General features: G+C 48.4%; 1 protein-coding gene across 2 annotated transcripts in view; it reads left to right on the forward strand.

Moving 5' to 3' along the window:
* PRDM16 (PR/SET domain 16) overlaps positions 1-13,037 on the forward strand; it is a 306,908-nt gene that overhangs the window by 278,255 nt on the left and 15,616 nt on the right. For both annotated transcript variants that reach the window (XM_031062483.1, XM_031062482.1), the window contains exons 9-11: positions 3,073-4,474; positions 7,944-8,031; positions 11,731-11,900. In XM_031062483.1, coding sequence (XP_030918343.1) covers positions 3,073-4,474; positions 7,944-8,031; positions 11,731-11,900 — 1,660 coding nt within the window. The remainder of the gene's footprint in view (positions 1-3,072; positions 4,475-7,943; positions 8,032-11,730; positions 11,901-13,037) is intronic.

The following is a 13,037-nucleotide window of genomic DNA, read 5'->3' on the forward strand; positions in this document are numbered from 1 at the left end:
CGTCGTTTTTTTTTTTTTTTTTTGCCTTAATCGCTTTTGAATGTTCCTGTTGGTGACATAAATAAATAGCTGGCACAGCCTGATCGAAATGTTTTACAGGGGTGCCTCAAATCCTGGAGCCGTTGTAAAGAGTTTGGAATAATCACAGAGATGAGAAGGTGTTTTTTTCCAAAAAAGTTTTTTCTTCTTTATTTACTGCCTGTTTCATCTAGATAATGCTGGGAGCCAAATAAACAGCAGATGAACTGTGTCCTCAGTGCTCTCCTTGGTGGGATATTTCCAGAAGGGCATTTTCCCTGGAGAGCCACCCATCTCAGTCCTTGTCATTCCCAGGGCTGTATATTTTTTTTAATTGACACAGCACCCACTGGGTTTGGATAACTGTGCAGGGAGGTGGATGGTGTCACAACAAAGCTCCAGGAACTTTAGGGATCACTTCCTGACACTTCAGAACACGTTGCTCAGGCGCGGGCCGGGATCTGGGTTTGATTCCAGGCTTTGATGTTACGGTAGGGAAGCCACTGAACCCACTCCTGCCTTTTTTCCCCTGTTGGAATAATGGGAACAGCATGGAGAAATATCCTGGGAGACTCATTTCATTAATGTCCCGAGGTAATCAGTGTCCTGAGATAATCAGCTGGGTGTCAGCAGAGGAAGAAGAAACGCTCCTCTCGCTCATTTTGCTGCAATCTTTCACTGGGCACATGAAAGGGATAATTTGACTCCCAGGATTGCTGCAGGGAGATGAGGGATTTCTCCTCATAATCTCCTCACTCTCACCTCATCAGAATTAGGGAGTTGTCAGAGCAAATCAGAGTGTGGAACAACTGCAGAGGGATCCTGCCTGGACAGATGTGTCAGGTTGTTTTGTCCATCAATGTGGAATCCATTAACAGCTTCAAATCCACATTGCAGGATTCACCAGGAAGTTGGTTCTTGTTTTTTCCCTGCTCAGTGGAAGAAAAGGGGTCTAAGTGTGTTTGTGTTTAATTTTTTTACAATATTATATTTGGCTTTCAAAAGACCCCAAACCTGTGACTTTATAACTGCAGGAATCAGGAGGGCAAAAGAGGTCGTTCCACGTGGAATTACTAAATCATTGGATAACTGGAGATTTAAGAGAAAATTTCCAGTTTTCCTTATTCTAGAAGGCTGATGTGAGCTCTCAGATCTCTAGCACTTCTCTTTAGGGAATTTTGTGCAGTATTTATATATCTAACAAAAACTCCTGGGATGAAAAATGGAAGAATTCTGGAATCATAGAATGGTTACAGTTGGGAAAGGCCTCTGAGATCATCAAGTCCAATCCTTACACAGCACTCCTGTGCTCACCACTAAGCCACATTCCTAAGTGCCACATCCACAGGTTTTTCAAGCAATTCCAGGGATGGTGATTACTGATTCTCTTGGAAAAAGAAAAAAAAAAGCAGAGATTGTTGTATTTAAGAGATTATCATGGAAATAAAATTCAGTAGTGCTGGATTTTCATGGAAAAGAAATTCAGTAGTTCTTCTTTTAAGAGCTCTGTTTGGATATTTTTCAAGAAAACCTTTTAAAATGGGGTAAAAAAGCCAAATAAACCTTCTCTTTGCAAGTAGCTGAAATAATACTTACAACAGCCATTAAACTCTGTGTATGCACTAAGAGCAGTTCAGGAGACTTGATCTGAGATTTTAAAATTATTAGCATTGGCTCAATAATAATCCAAATAATCCAAAAATTAGGATTGGCTCAAACATCCAAACTCTTGTGATGACTTTCTTGTCCTGTTTGTGTTTCCCTGCAGCTCTGGGCTGTGTCAGGGCCAAACAATTAAATACTCTGGGGAGAAGACAGTGCAGCCTGGTTTTACAGTGCAGTCAGAAACCAGAGCCTTCAGTGACACTCCTTTGGATTTTGGGGTGCTCATCTGAACTGAAATGTCAAATTCATTGAATTTTATCCGTCTCTGCTTTGAATTTCAATTGGAATTTATTATATTATTGTGTTTTCAGAGCTGCTAGTGAAACACTCTCCCACCAATCATTCAATATTCAAGCACTGAAGTAAATCCTAAAGATTTAGGGGAAAATACAGGGAAAATCATGCTCACATGCACCTATCAGTAAAGCTGTGGGGAGGGAAGGAGCACTGAGCAGTCCCTGAGCTGGAGTGTCAGAACTTGGATTCATGTCCTTGCCTGTCCAAGCCCAAACAACGTCCTTCCCCTGCTTTGTCTCAGTTTCCCTGCTCACAAAAGGGTGATAACAGCATTTCCCCGGGGGAAGGAGTGTGCTAACTCACCACCACATTTATTCCCATGTTGAAAGAGGCACCAGATAATAAAAAGTCACAGGGTTTTGATGTGTAGAAAAGTTTTGGGGTGGGATTTCTGTCTCGCTTTGCCCCATTTCTTCCACAGCAGCAAGTCTGGAGGTGAAAAAGGGGTCATAAAAATCCGTGTTTTGAAAGCTTGGTATTTACAGGTTGTTAGAGAAAATGCTGATGTGGGGCAGGGGTGTTGGACTGATTTAAAGGATTAAAAAAAGAGATCCCAGTCCTGGCAGAAGCCAGGCCTAACTGGCAGGGGATTGAAATTTGAATTTAAGTTGGATATACAGAAGAATTCTTCTCTGTGAGGGTGGCAAGGCCCTGGCACAGGCTGTCCAGAGAAGCTGTGGCTGCCCCTGGATCCCTGGAAATGTCCAAGGCCAGGTTGGACAGGGTTTTGAGCAATCTGGGATAGTGGAAGGTGTCCTTGCCCATGGCAGGGGATGGGATGAGATGGGCTTTATTCCCCTCCCAACCAAACCATTCTGTGATTCCATGATAATCTTCCCTGAAAATTCCCCCAGACTTTGAGCAGAGCTAGCACATCCCCTCAGATTTCTGTGGGTTGAGAGATTCTCCAGGATGGGTTTCATCCAAAGGGAAAGGCGGTGATGTTCCACTGCTCTTTGGGGTTGGGAGATCCCAGGGATGGAGCAGACAGGGTGGTGCGGGGGCGGGCTGGTGAATCCCATGGCGAATCGCAGCCTAATTTTCCTGTTAATTTCATATGGCTTTTGTTGTTGGTTCCTGTTGACGCTTTAGGTGAGGTCTGTCACAAATCCTACACGCAGTTCTCCAACCTGTGCCGCCACAAGCGGATGCACGCGGACTGCCGCACCCAGATCAAGTGCAAGGACTGCGGGCAGATGTTCAGCACTACCTCCTCCCTCAACAAGCACCGGCGCTTCTGCGAGGGCAAGAACCATTACAGCCCCGCCGGCATCTTCGCCCCCGGCCTCCCCCTCACGCCCACCTCCATCATGGACAAATCCAAGCCCTCTCCCAACCTCAACCACGCCAGCCTGGGCTTTAATGAGTATTTCCCATCCCGCCCGCACCCCGGCGGGCTCCCGTTCTCGCCAGCACCTCCAGCATTCCCTGCCCTCACCCCGGGATTCCCGGGGATTTTTCCACCTTCTCTGTACCCCAGGCCCCCCTTGTTACCGCCCACACAGCTGCTCAAAAGTCCCCTCAACCACACTCCGGATGCCAAGCTCCCCAGCCCCCTCGGGAACCCGGCGTTGCCCCTGATCTCCGCAGTGAGCAACAGCAACCAGGCTCCTTCAGGGGAGGAGAAATGTGAAAGCAGCCTGGAAAACTCCTACCTGGAGAAGCTAAAAGCCAGGAACAGTGACATGTCCGATGGCAGTGACTTTGAGGACGTCAATACAACCACGGGCACGGATCTGGACACCACGACCGGCACGGGCTCTGACCTGGACAGTGACGCGGAGAGTGACAGGGACAAAACAAAAGACAAGAGCAAACAAATGGAGACCAAGCCAGATTTTGTCAGCAGCTCGGTGTCTGCCAGCTCCACCAACACCACGAGCGAGATCCCTCTCTTCTATTCTCAGCATTCCTTCTTTCCTCCCCCCGAGGAGCACCTGCTGCCCACCACAGGCGCTGCCAATGACTCCATTAAAGCTATTGCCTCCATCGCAGAGAAGTATTTTGGGCCTGGCTTTATGGGCATGCAGGAGAAAAAGATGGGTTCGCTCCCGTATCATTCCATGTTCCCCTTCCAGTTCCTCCCCAATTTCCCCCACTCCCTCTACCCTTTCACGGAGCGGAGCCTCAATCACAACTTGCTGGTCAAGGCAGAACCAAAGTCACCCAGGGACCTCCACAAAGTCGGTGGCACCAGCTCAGAGTCCCCCTTCGATCTCACCACGAAGCCAAAAGAGATTAAGCCAATCCTGCCGCCCCCCAAGGTCCTCCCAGCCCCGTCCTCAGGGGAGGAGCAGCCACTGGATCTGAGCATTGGCAACCGCATCCGAGCCAGCCAGAACGGAGGGAGAGAGCCACGGAAAAACCACATTTATGGGGAGAGGAAGCTGATGGCAAGTGAGGTCTTACCTAAGATTTCCCAGTCCCAGCTGCCTCAGCAGCCTTCCCTGCACTACGCTAAGCCATCGCCCTTTTTCATGGACCCCATCTACAGGTATTAACATACCCTGCCTTAAGCCCTTCCCTAACCAGCTCCTTTTCCAGCTGACACCACACCCTGAGGCAGGGGAGGATGCAGGTTGGTTGGGAAGAACAGTTGAGCATCTCCTGTTGTTGTTTGTACTTCTCGACACACTGAATTTCCTGAATGGAAAGGCCTGAGTAATTGCAAGGAGCCCTCATAATCAGTGTGTAAAGAGCACATCCTTATTTTGATAAAGAAGAAGCTTGACCTATTTAAGGACTCTCCCATGAGCCATCGCTAAGATGGCACTTCTGCTGGAGAAATTCCAGAGGTTTGATTCGATAAGAATGCAGAGTTCAGAATGCCTTGGAGCCCTGGGCTCTCATGGCTTGGGAATGAGTCAGGAGCCCTGGGAGCCTGGAAATGCAGCTCTCCCACTGACTGACTCGAGGGCCTTTTGTGAGCCACTTCACCTTTCTTTCTCCCTCCCTGCCTTTTCCTTTCTAATGCCATTTCTTGGGTTTTTTTCTGTTCGGAGGAGCTGCTGGTGCAGACCCAACCTGCCGAAACATGTTACTCTTGGAGTAACAAGTACTGTGTAAACACATGGTAGCGTGTTACTACCCAGATCTCTCCCAGATAGATTTCTCACAGATTTATCTTTCTTGGGAGATAACAAGGCCTTTCTGGTGTCACTTGAACAGATGGTTCTGAGGAGGGCCTGATGCGTTACATCAGAATGAGCTGAACATGGAAGGCGTGTGTAGAGCAGGCTGGGTGAAGTTATCCAAATGTCAGCTCAACTTCCAGAAGGAATCAGTTCAGGAGGAAGCAAAAAGGGAAGACTTTGGCCTCTTGTTGCTTGAGAGCTTTTTATAAAACCTGTTCTCAAAGGAAACTATTATAACTTTGTGGTGAGGGTAACAGTAAATTTGTGTGTTACCCATCCAGGCATTGCCTTTGGATAAGATGGACATGGCATGTTTAATTTTAGCAAAGTCCAGTGAAAAGGCATGTCCTGAACCAGTTTGATTTAGACATTAACACATCTAAATTAGCCATTACCATGTCTAAATGCTCCACAGCATCCATCTGGATACGTGTGCTTGTCCTGCAGCACTCCTGGATTCAGTTCATGGAGGTGAATGCTTTGTCCTTGCACTCCTTGTGTTGAATGCCTGGTGATCCTTGCTGTGCCCAGCCTGCTGGAAGGCTACTGGCTATTCTCCTGCAGGATCTGCCTCACCTCTGGCACTGGAAATCCTCAGAGCCACCGTGGTGTGACGGCAAGATGGGCACTCAGAGGGCTGTGAGCACCACGACAGCCCAGACATCACCGCCGGGCTGATAACTGTGGGAAAAAGTGATGTCAGTGTCTGGCCAGGCCAAGGAGCTGTCGGCTGGGATGAGGATTAGTGAGCCCTCACTGCTGGCTAAATGAGTGACTCTGGCTCTGCCAGCTCATGGGGGTGATGTGCCCACACCGTGCCATCTGGGATGGGGACACCTCCCAGCTCAGGAGGTGCCGTGTCCTGCCTGGCACCCACCGTGGCCTTCTCCTCCTGGAGAAATCAGGCATGGTGTGAACAGCGTTCGTAAAAAGTACTCCGGGGGGAGGGGAAAAAACAAATCAATAAATAGGATGGAAAGGCAAAAGAATCCTTGTAGGGTCCTGCCACCTCTGGTCAACGGCTTGGAAAAGCCGCTGCCAATTAAAACAGCGGCCTCGGGAAAACCGTAAAGGCCCAGAAGACAGATGGAAGTGAAGGATGGGGGCATCGTTTGTTGCATTCCATGGGATGCACATAGTTTTAGTCATGTGTTAAAATAGAAAGTCAGCGGTGGCGTTGCTTGCGAATCAGACTTCTGATGTAATGAGCGAAACAGCCCAGCTTCCAAGTCCCAGCTTGAAAAATATGGAAATATTTTGTTTCTAAACTTCCCTTTATCAGACTCTCTCACATCATTTGGCTCCTTCGTTTTTTTTTCTCCCAAAGGCCACTTAAATCCTTGACATTTTCTCCTGGTGATATAATTTAATGCGGCCAGACAGTCTGAAATGGGGCAGTTTTTAGCTCAGCCCGTGGGGTGACGTTCTCAGGCACTGGGCTGAAACCATCGGCTTAATCCTCCAGGCGCTGCGGAATTCGGCTCTGACGGGGACGTTTGGACCTTGTGTTTCCATTCCTGGGGCTGGGAGATGGCAGAGCTGGGGAAATGCTGTCAATTCACCAGGTTTTACGCACACGGAGCAGGCAGGGCTCTCCCCAGATGGCTCTGCTGGGATCAGGGATGTTCCTTTATGCAGAGCAAAGCTGGGCTGGTCAGAGGGGCTCAGGGGGCAAATTTTTACTTATTCTTTGGTTTTTCTGGCAACTCAGACCCATAAAAGCACGTACCTTCCAAAGCCCCCTAATTCTGGCTGTGTTTCCAATCCAGCTCCTCTCTTTTCCCTCTACCCAAGAAGAATTAAATGCAGATTAAGCACAGTTCGCTGACTGCACTCGGCAGGGCTCTTCTTTAAACTCTTTGGTAATTTGATCCACACACCAATCAGCTGAAATGCAGCAAAAATAATTTACTCTCAATTTATGCTAGACTAATGTAGTTAAAATCACTCTTACTCTTGGATTTCTGCTGGTTTAGCTGGATGGACTCAATTCCAACCGTTTAAAGATGCAGCTGTGTTTGTTGGAGTTACTTCCTCAACACTTTTTTTCCCTTAGAGAACATCTCAGTTTGTCTTTTTTGTGATTCCACACCTCCATTTCCCTGCAAGTAGAATATTTTGTGGAAGCAAAGCCAATATTTTCAAAAATGGGAGCCTCACTTTAGGGTCATTTCTGCATCTCAGATGCTTAAACACAAAATATTTGAGTGGGCCAAGGTGATATCAGAAGAACTCAGGTTTCTGAGCCACTTCAGAATGCTCCCACCAGTCCCTCACTTTTTAAATCGTTGTTCACACGGGCTTGCCAAAGAAACTCAATGCAAATTATGTCTCAGCTGCGAGGGAGGAAACAAATATGAAACACCTAATGATTTCAGCACGCTTGGGGCTGCAGAGTCTGGCCCAGTGTTAACTCTTCAGATAAATGCAAACTCTCAAAGACAATTTTTTATTTTTTTCCATGCGGGGGCTGCCTGCTGTGGACCCTAGAGCTTCTCCTGCTCAGACAGTTTTGCTCTAAATGCAAGGTTTTCCATGACCTTTCACAACAGCAGAGGTTTACAAACCACTGCAGCAGAGCAGGAGCAAAATGTTTTCTTAGTCATCAGCCTGAAGGCTAAAAAAATTACTGCCCAAAGGAGAGGATTGGTGTTCATGTTGTCTCCAGAGCTTTCTGTGGCGCAATTGTGCATCAGAATCGGTAGTGTCCAGGAGAAGGGGGTGGAAGACATTTGTGTGAGTAAGAGAATAACCCTGTGTGTAATTTCAGCCCAGCGTGGCTGTGTGGGGCTGCCTGTGGGGTATGTAACCCTCTGTGTTGTTGTCCAGCAGGGTGGAGAAGCGGAAGGTGACAGACCCCGTGGGTGCCCTCAAGGAGAAGTACCTGCGACCCTCCCCGCTGCTTTTTCACCCCCAGGTAAAAGCAGTGACGCTGCTGATGGAATGCTGGGGTGGAGCTGCTACACACTGGGATCACTGGGATCACTGGGATCAGGCTCCTCCTCATCCTAGGGCCTGGCTGGAAACTCCACTGTTCCCCACTAGCTCCTTACAGACACATTTAATTCCCAGTTTGAGGATGATGGCAGCTGTACCAGAAAAACAGGGATGAGGTCTGGGCAGCTCATAGGCTCTGCCAAACTCCACAGCCCACAATGCCTGTGTGGTTTTTTTTCCTTTGGGAGCACCTGGGGGTGTCATTTGCAGTGGTACAAGGTGGAGAAGGACTGCCCAGCCCCAAGGCAGCAGCATTTTCCACCTTCCTGAATTTTCCACATCATGAGGAGAGTGTGGCGGCGCCAGGCAGTGGGTTCAGCTGTGCGTGTCCCTCCTGCTATGCCCAGGCTGGGATCCCAGCTCCCTGCTCCTCATTGTGCTCTCCTTTATATTCACAAGCATTGTTCTCCCCCGATAATGTTTCCCACCTTAGATAAATAACCTGCAGGTTTGTGAAATCTGGGTCCTGGTTGCTTTCACAGCTAAACTTAGTTCCCGCATTGTTTCGCACCAGCCTCAGAGTTTGGTTAATAACTTCCCCCGATTTTTCCTTCATCCAGGCTGGATAATGGTGACAGGCTGGCCAGGAACATCCTGTGTTTGTGTGGCTTAGAATAGTGGGGATATCTGCCTGTAAAGAATCTGATAGCAGGGAGGAGCCAGCGTGGCAAAGCAACCCAAGGAGACGATGAGAAACATTCAGACCCCAAGCAGGAGCAAGCTCTGGGTGGAAGGTTGTTAGCATTGTTCCTGAAACCCTGACCACGTCCTCTTCCCGTGGCAGTGAAAAGATCTGCAAGGTCTGGTTATCTCTAGCAGCTTATCACACAGAATAGCCTCAAATTCGCAATCACTCCAGCCCAAAGCTTCCTGATAACTGATTTTTAATAATGATTTTTAATAAGGCGGGCGCTGTGCTCAGATCACTCGATCTGGAGAGGCGCCGTTCCCATGCTGCAGTCAATCAGGTATTTCAGACACAGCAAAGGAACATGAGGCATTTGTTCCAGACTATGGGAGATTTGTAGCACCAGATCCCCTTCCAGTATTATCACAGAATCTCCAGTATTGATATCCTGAGCTGGAAGGACCATCCAGTCCAACCTATGCCCTGCACAGGACACCCCAACAATCCCACCCTGTGTCTGACAGCTCTGGCAGCCTTGAGGCTGTGACCATTCCCTGGATCCAGCATTGCTAAGAATTCTGGATCCTGGATCTTTTCCTAAGAAATCACATTTTCAGGGTTCCTGCTTCTGCTTTCTTCATTAGGACCAACGTTCCTGTGCCTGGTCAGTCAGAGTCACGTTCTACCCAGGCTTTTCTCACTCCAAACATGAATCTGGTCTCAGCCTTTTCCTCTGTGACTAATCCCCAGCTCTCTCAGAGTGCCCTCGCCGGGATGTGATGATGCCAGAAGATGTGATAAAAGCATTCAGGAGATGTTTCCTCTCTCAAAATGAATTTCAGGCAGCTCTTATTTCTTAGCCAGTCGTTGGCAGAAGTTCCTTTGCTCCCTGGGAGTTTACCTACATTGTCTATTCCAAATGAAACTCTGGACAACATAAATAACCAGTGTAACTTTTTGATAACTTAATGAAAAGCCTTTCCTCACCTGTTAAGTTTCTTTTCTTCCCCCTTTCTGTTTTATTATAACCAGGCACTTGTTCCCTAAATAGCAAAGTGCCTTTGCCACTGGAGAGGCCGTGGCCAGTGTTTAGAATTTTAAAACCAGCCTACGGCTCTCAAGCCAGCAAATATCTCTGACTAAGTGCCTAAAGAACAGGGCACAACAAAGGAGAGCTCCAGGTACCTGGGAGAAGGGCTGAGAGCTCAGCTCTGAAAGGTCCGGAGAGCTTTTTAACGTGATGGTTTTGTTGCATGACTGGCAGCTGGGGCAGAGCTGGTGCTGTAAATGATCAAGTAACCTTTTCAAGTGGCTGGTGCTAAGTATTACTTACTATTTATCATGGGCTGGGAGCCTCCAGCTAAGGGGCTGTGGATCTATTATCGAGAAATGGGGGTTACTACTCCTCTTTTTTTACAGCTTATGAATGCTTGTCAGCCCTCACAATGTCTTCGGGGGTGATTAAGACAACTTTTTTTTTTCATAGCCATATATTTTTAAACAATATCTTGGCTCTCTTCCCCCCTCTGCCCCCCCTCCAATCCTTTTAAAGCCCAGTTTAATAAAGTGTAAACGTGCAAAAGGTCAGCCCTTCCTGTACAATCGAGCATCTCGGGGTGATGTATGGCTTCCTACTGCCTTCCGCTCCTCGCTGCCGCCCCGGCTGCCTCCGCCTGTCCCACTGATGTCAGCGCAGCCAGGAGGCAGCTTTATTGCTGCCTTGTTTGTTTTAGCCCTCTCTTCTGCCCCTGGTATCTCCAAAGTGCTCTCAGGAGTGCACGAAGCTGGACGTCGGAGGGGTCGGCGTCATCCTCTGAGCCGCGCTGCTCTCTCGGACTTGGATTTCCTGTCGCTCTGTAATGAAAGTAAAAGTGCTGTTCTTCAGGCAGGATTTTTATGCAGATTCATTTTTTTCTTTTTTGCACATGGCCCAGCTTCATTCTTTCCTTTTCTGCTTTATCCTTCTCCTGTATCTCCAGGGTTTTTCTTTTCTCCCTCTTGCTGGTGAGGTGTTTAATCTCATGTCTGTGAGAACAAGGCCAAGTCACACAAACTAAATCTGATCAAGCATCCAGGGACATTCTGCTTGGTGTCCGAGCTCCAGGCCTGCATGCCAGCTGCTCCCACCCCAAAGGGATGTGTAGGTGTTGCCCCTCCTGCCCGTAACTCACCCAGCCACCGCTCACATCCAGGGGTTTGGCTGGAGCTCCCTTTCACTCCAGGAAACCCAGCGACCTCTCACCCATCCTTCCATCACCTTTAGGAGCTGCTGAATGTTTTCTACCCATAATTAAAGTGTTGGCCTCTTCACCAGCAAACTCCCTGTGGATCCACTCCATCCTGAGCCTGATCCCAACTCCTCCTCTTCCCAGCTGCTCCCTCTTCACCCCTTCCACCTCTCCTCTCTCAGCTCCCTGAGCAGCCATCACACATCCCTCCCACTCCACTCTGGCCAGGATTCTTCTGCTTTGGGCCCAAAATTTGCCTGTTCCCCCTCTCCTGGGTTTGTGTCCCTGCCTGCCCACCCACTCCTCACTGCCCTGTCCTTCTGAGCCCACAGGATGCTGTAGGAGATGTCAGACCTCCCAAGACTTTGGGTTGGACTTGGGTACTGAGGCATCTGACCATCGTGTTTAGTTTCAGAGTTTTCCCAGTAAAAATTTCCGTGGAATTCCTGATAAAAAATGGATGTCTTAGGTGTATTCTGAAATAATTTTTGAAAGTGAGCACATGCACACTGCAGAAAGTGAACAAGTGCTCATTTCTGGGACCTGGCTTTGCCAGTTGTGCCTTTCCTGCTTTCTCCATGACCAATACACTACTCCAGTCATTCCTGGCTGGATCCAGTGGCTCCATTTCCCACTGTGCCTCCAACTCCAAGACACCCAACACCAGCAGGAGGCTTTGCCCAACCAAAACCGGTGTTTTGTGCATCAGACCTTGCCCTTCCTGGGGATTCCTCTGACAGGAGCTATCTCCTTGTCCTTGCAGATGTCGGCCATCGAGACGATGACAGAGAAACTGGAGAGCTTTGCAGCCATGAAGGCCGACTCTGGCTCATCCCTGCAGCCCCTTCCCCATCACCCCTTCAACTTCCGATCGCCGCCGCCCACGCTCTCCGACCCCATCCTGCGCAAGGGCAAGGAGCGCTACACCTGCAGGTGAGCCGGGCATCCCACAGCATCCACACTGACCCCCAGGGCATGGAGACATCCCAGGGATGTGGGAATACCCCAGGATGTGCCAGCCCAGCTGCACTGGGCACCAGCAGGGAGCGGAGCAGCTCCACGCCGACATCTCCGCCAGGAGGGAAAACAAGGAGCGGCGGAATTAGAGCAGAGCTGGGATGACTAATTCCCTCTGAAATAGCTTGTTTTGTCTGGTAGGAAATCAGCATCTTCTGTTTGCTTTGTAATTTTTAATAACCTTGGGAGCAGATCTGGAGATTCTCAAGCAAACCCAGCTCCCCAGGCCAAGTCTCTGGTGTGCAGCGGCGAGCGCCGCCGTTCCCAATGCCAGTCCCGGCTACAGCCAACCGCAGCTATGGAAAAATGATTGAATTTTAAAAAATGGCGTGCAGGAAACAAATTTTCAAACTGTTCTACCCACAGAACTCGTCACGTACCCATCCAGCTCCAAATTGGAGCAGATCAAGGGTATTTAATAATAAACCTCTGTCTGCTCTCACAGTTTTACCTCGAAGTCCTCATGGTGGCTCCTGCTGAGGGGACTTTTTTGGGTGCAAAAAGTGGGTACAGACTTTGGTTGATGTGTCTCTTATGTTTAACTTTGCCCCAAGAGCTGCAGGCTCAGATTTCAGTTGATTATTTAGAAATTTGAGGTTTCTATTTCCAAAAGGGACTAAACTTAAATTTTAGATGCACACTCACAAGTTAACATTTGGATTTTCATTGCTGGGGAACACTCACATTAACTGTTCATCTTCAGGACAGTTGAAGGTCTCTGAAATAAGGAAAGTCTGTCATGGCTTCCTCCTACAATAGGAGTTGTTACTTCCCGATTAGTGTTTTTATTTATACCTTTTTGATTTTACTGTGAGCTGGATTGATGGGGGAGCACAATTCCTTCCTTTATTAATTTCCTACAGCTGCATTTCCTTTCTCTAAGCAGCTGTCAGCCTCCTAACCCATAGTGCTGCAGCCTTTATCCAGAGAAAATTCTGTGAATTCCAAGGATGAAAGAGCAGATTCTGTTTGATGAGCACATCAACAGGGCTATAAAGGAGATGCAGAAACATCTCAAGTGCCAATCTGCCCAGGCAGTGATTAAACCCTCTG

The sequence above is a fragment of the Geospiza fortis genome, unplaced genomic scaffold (genome assembly GCF_000277835.1).
Source record: "Geospiza fortis unplaced genomic scaffold, GeoFor_1.0 scaffold37, whole genome shotgun sequence".
Classification (NCBI taxonomy): Eukaryota; Metazoa; Chordata; class Aves; order Passeriformes; family Thraupidae; genus Geospiza; species Geospiza fortis.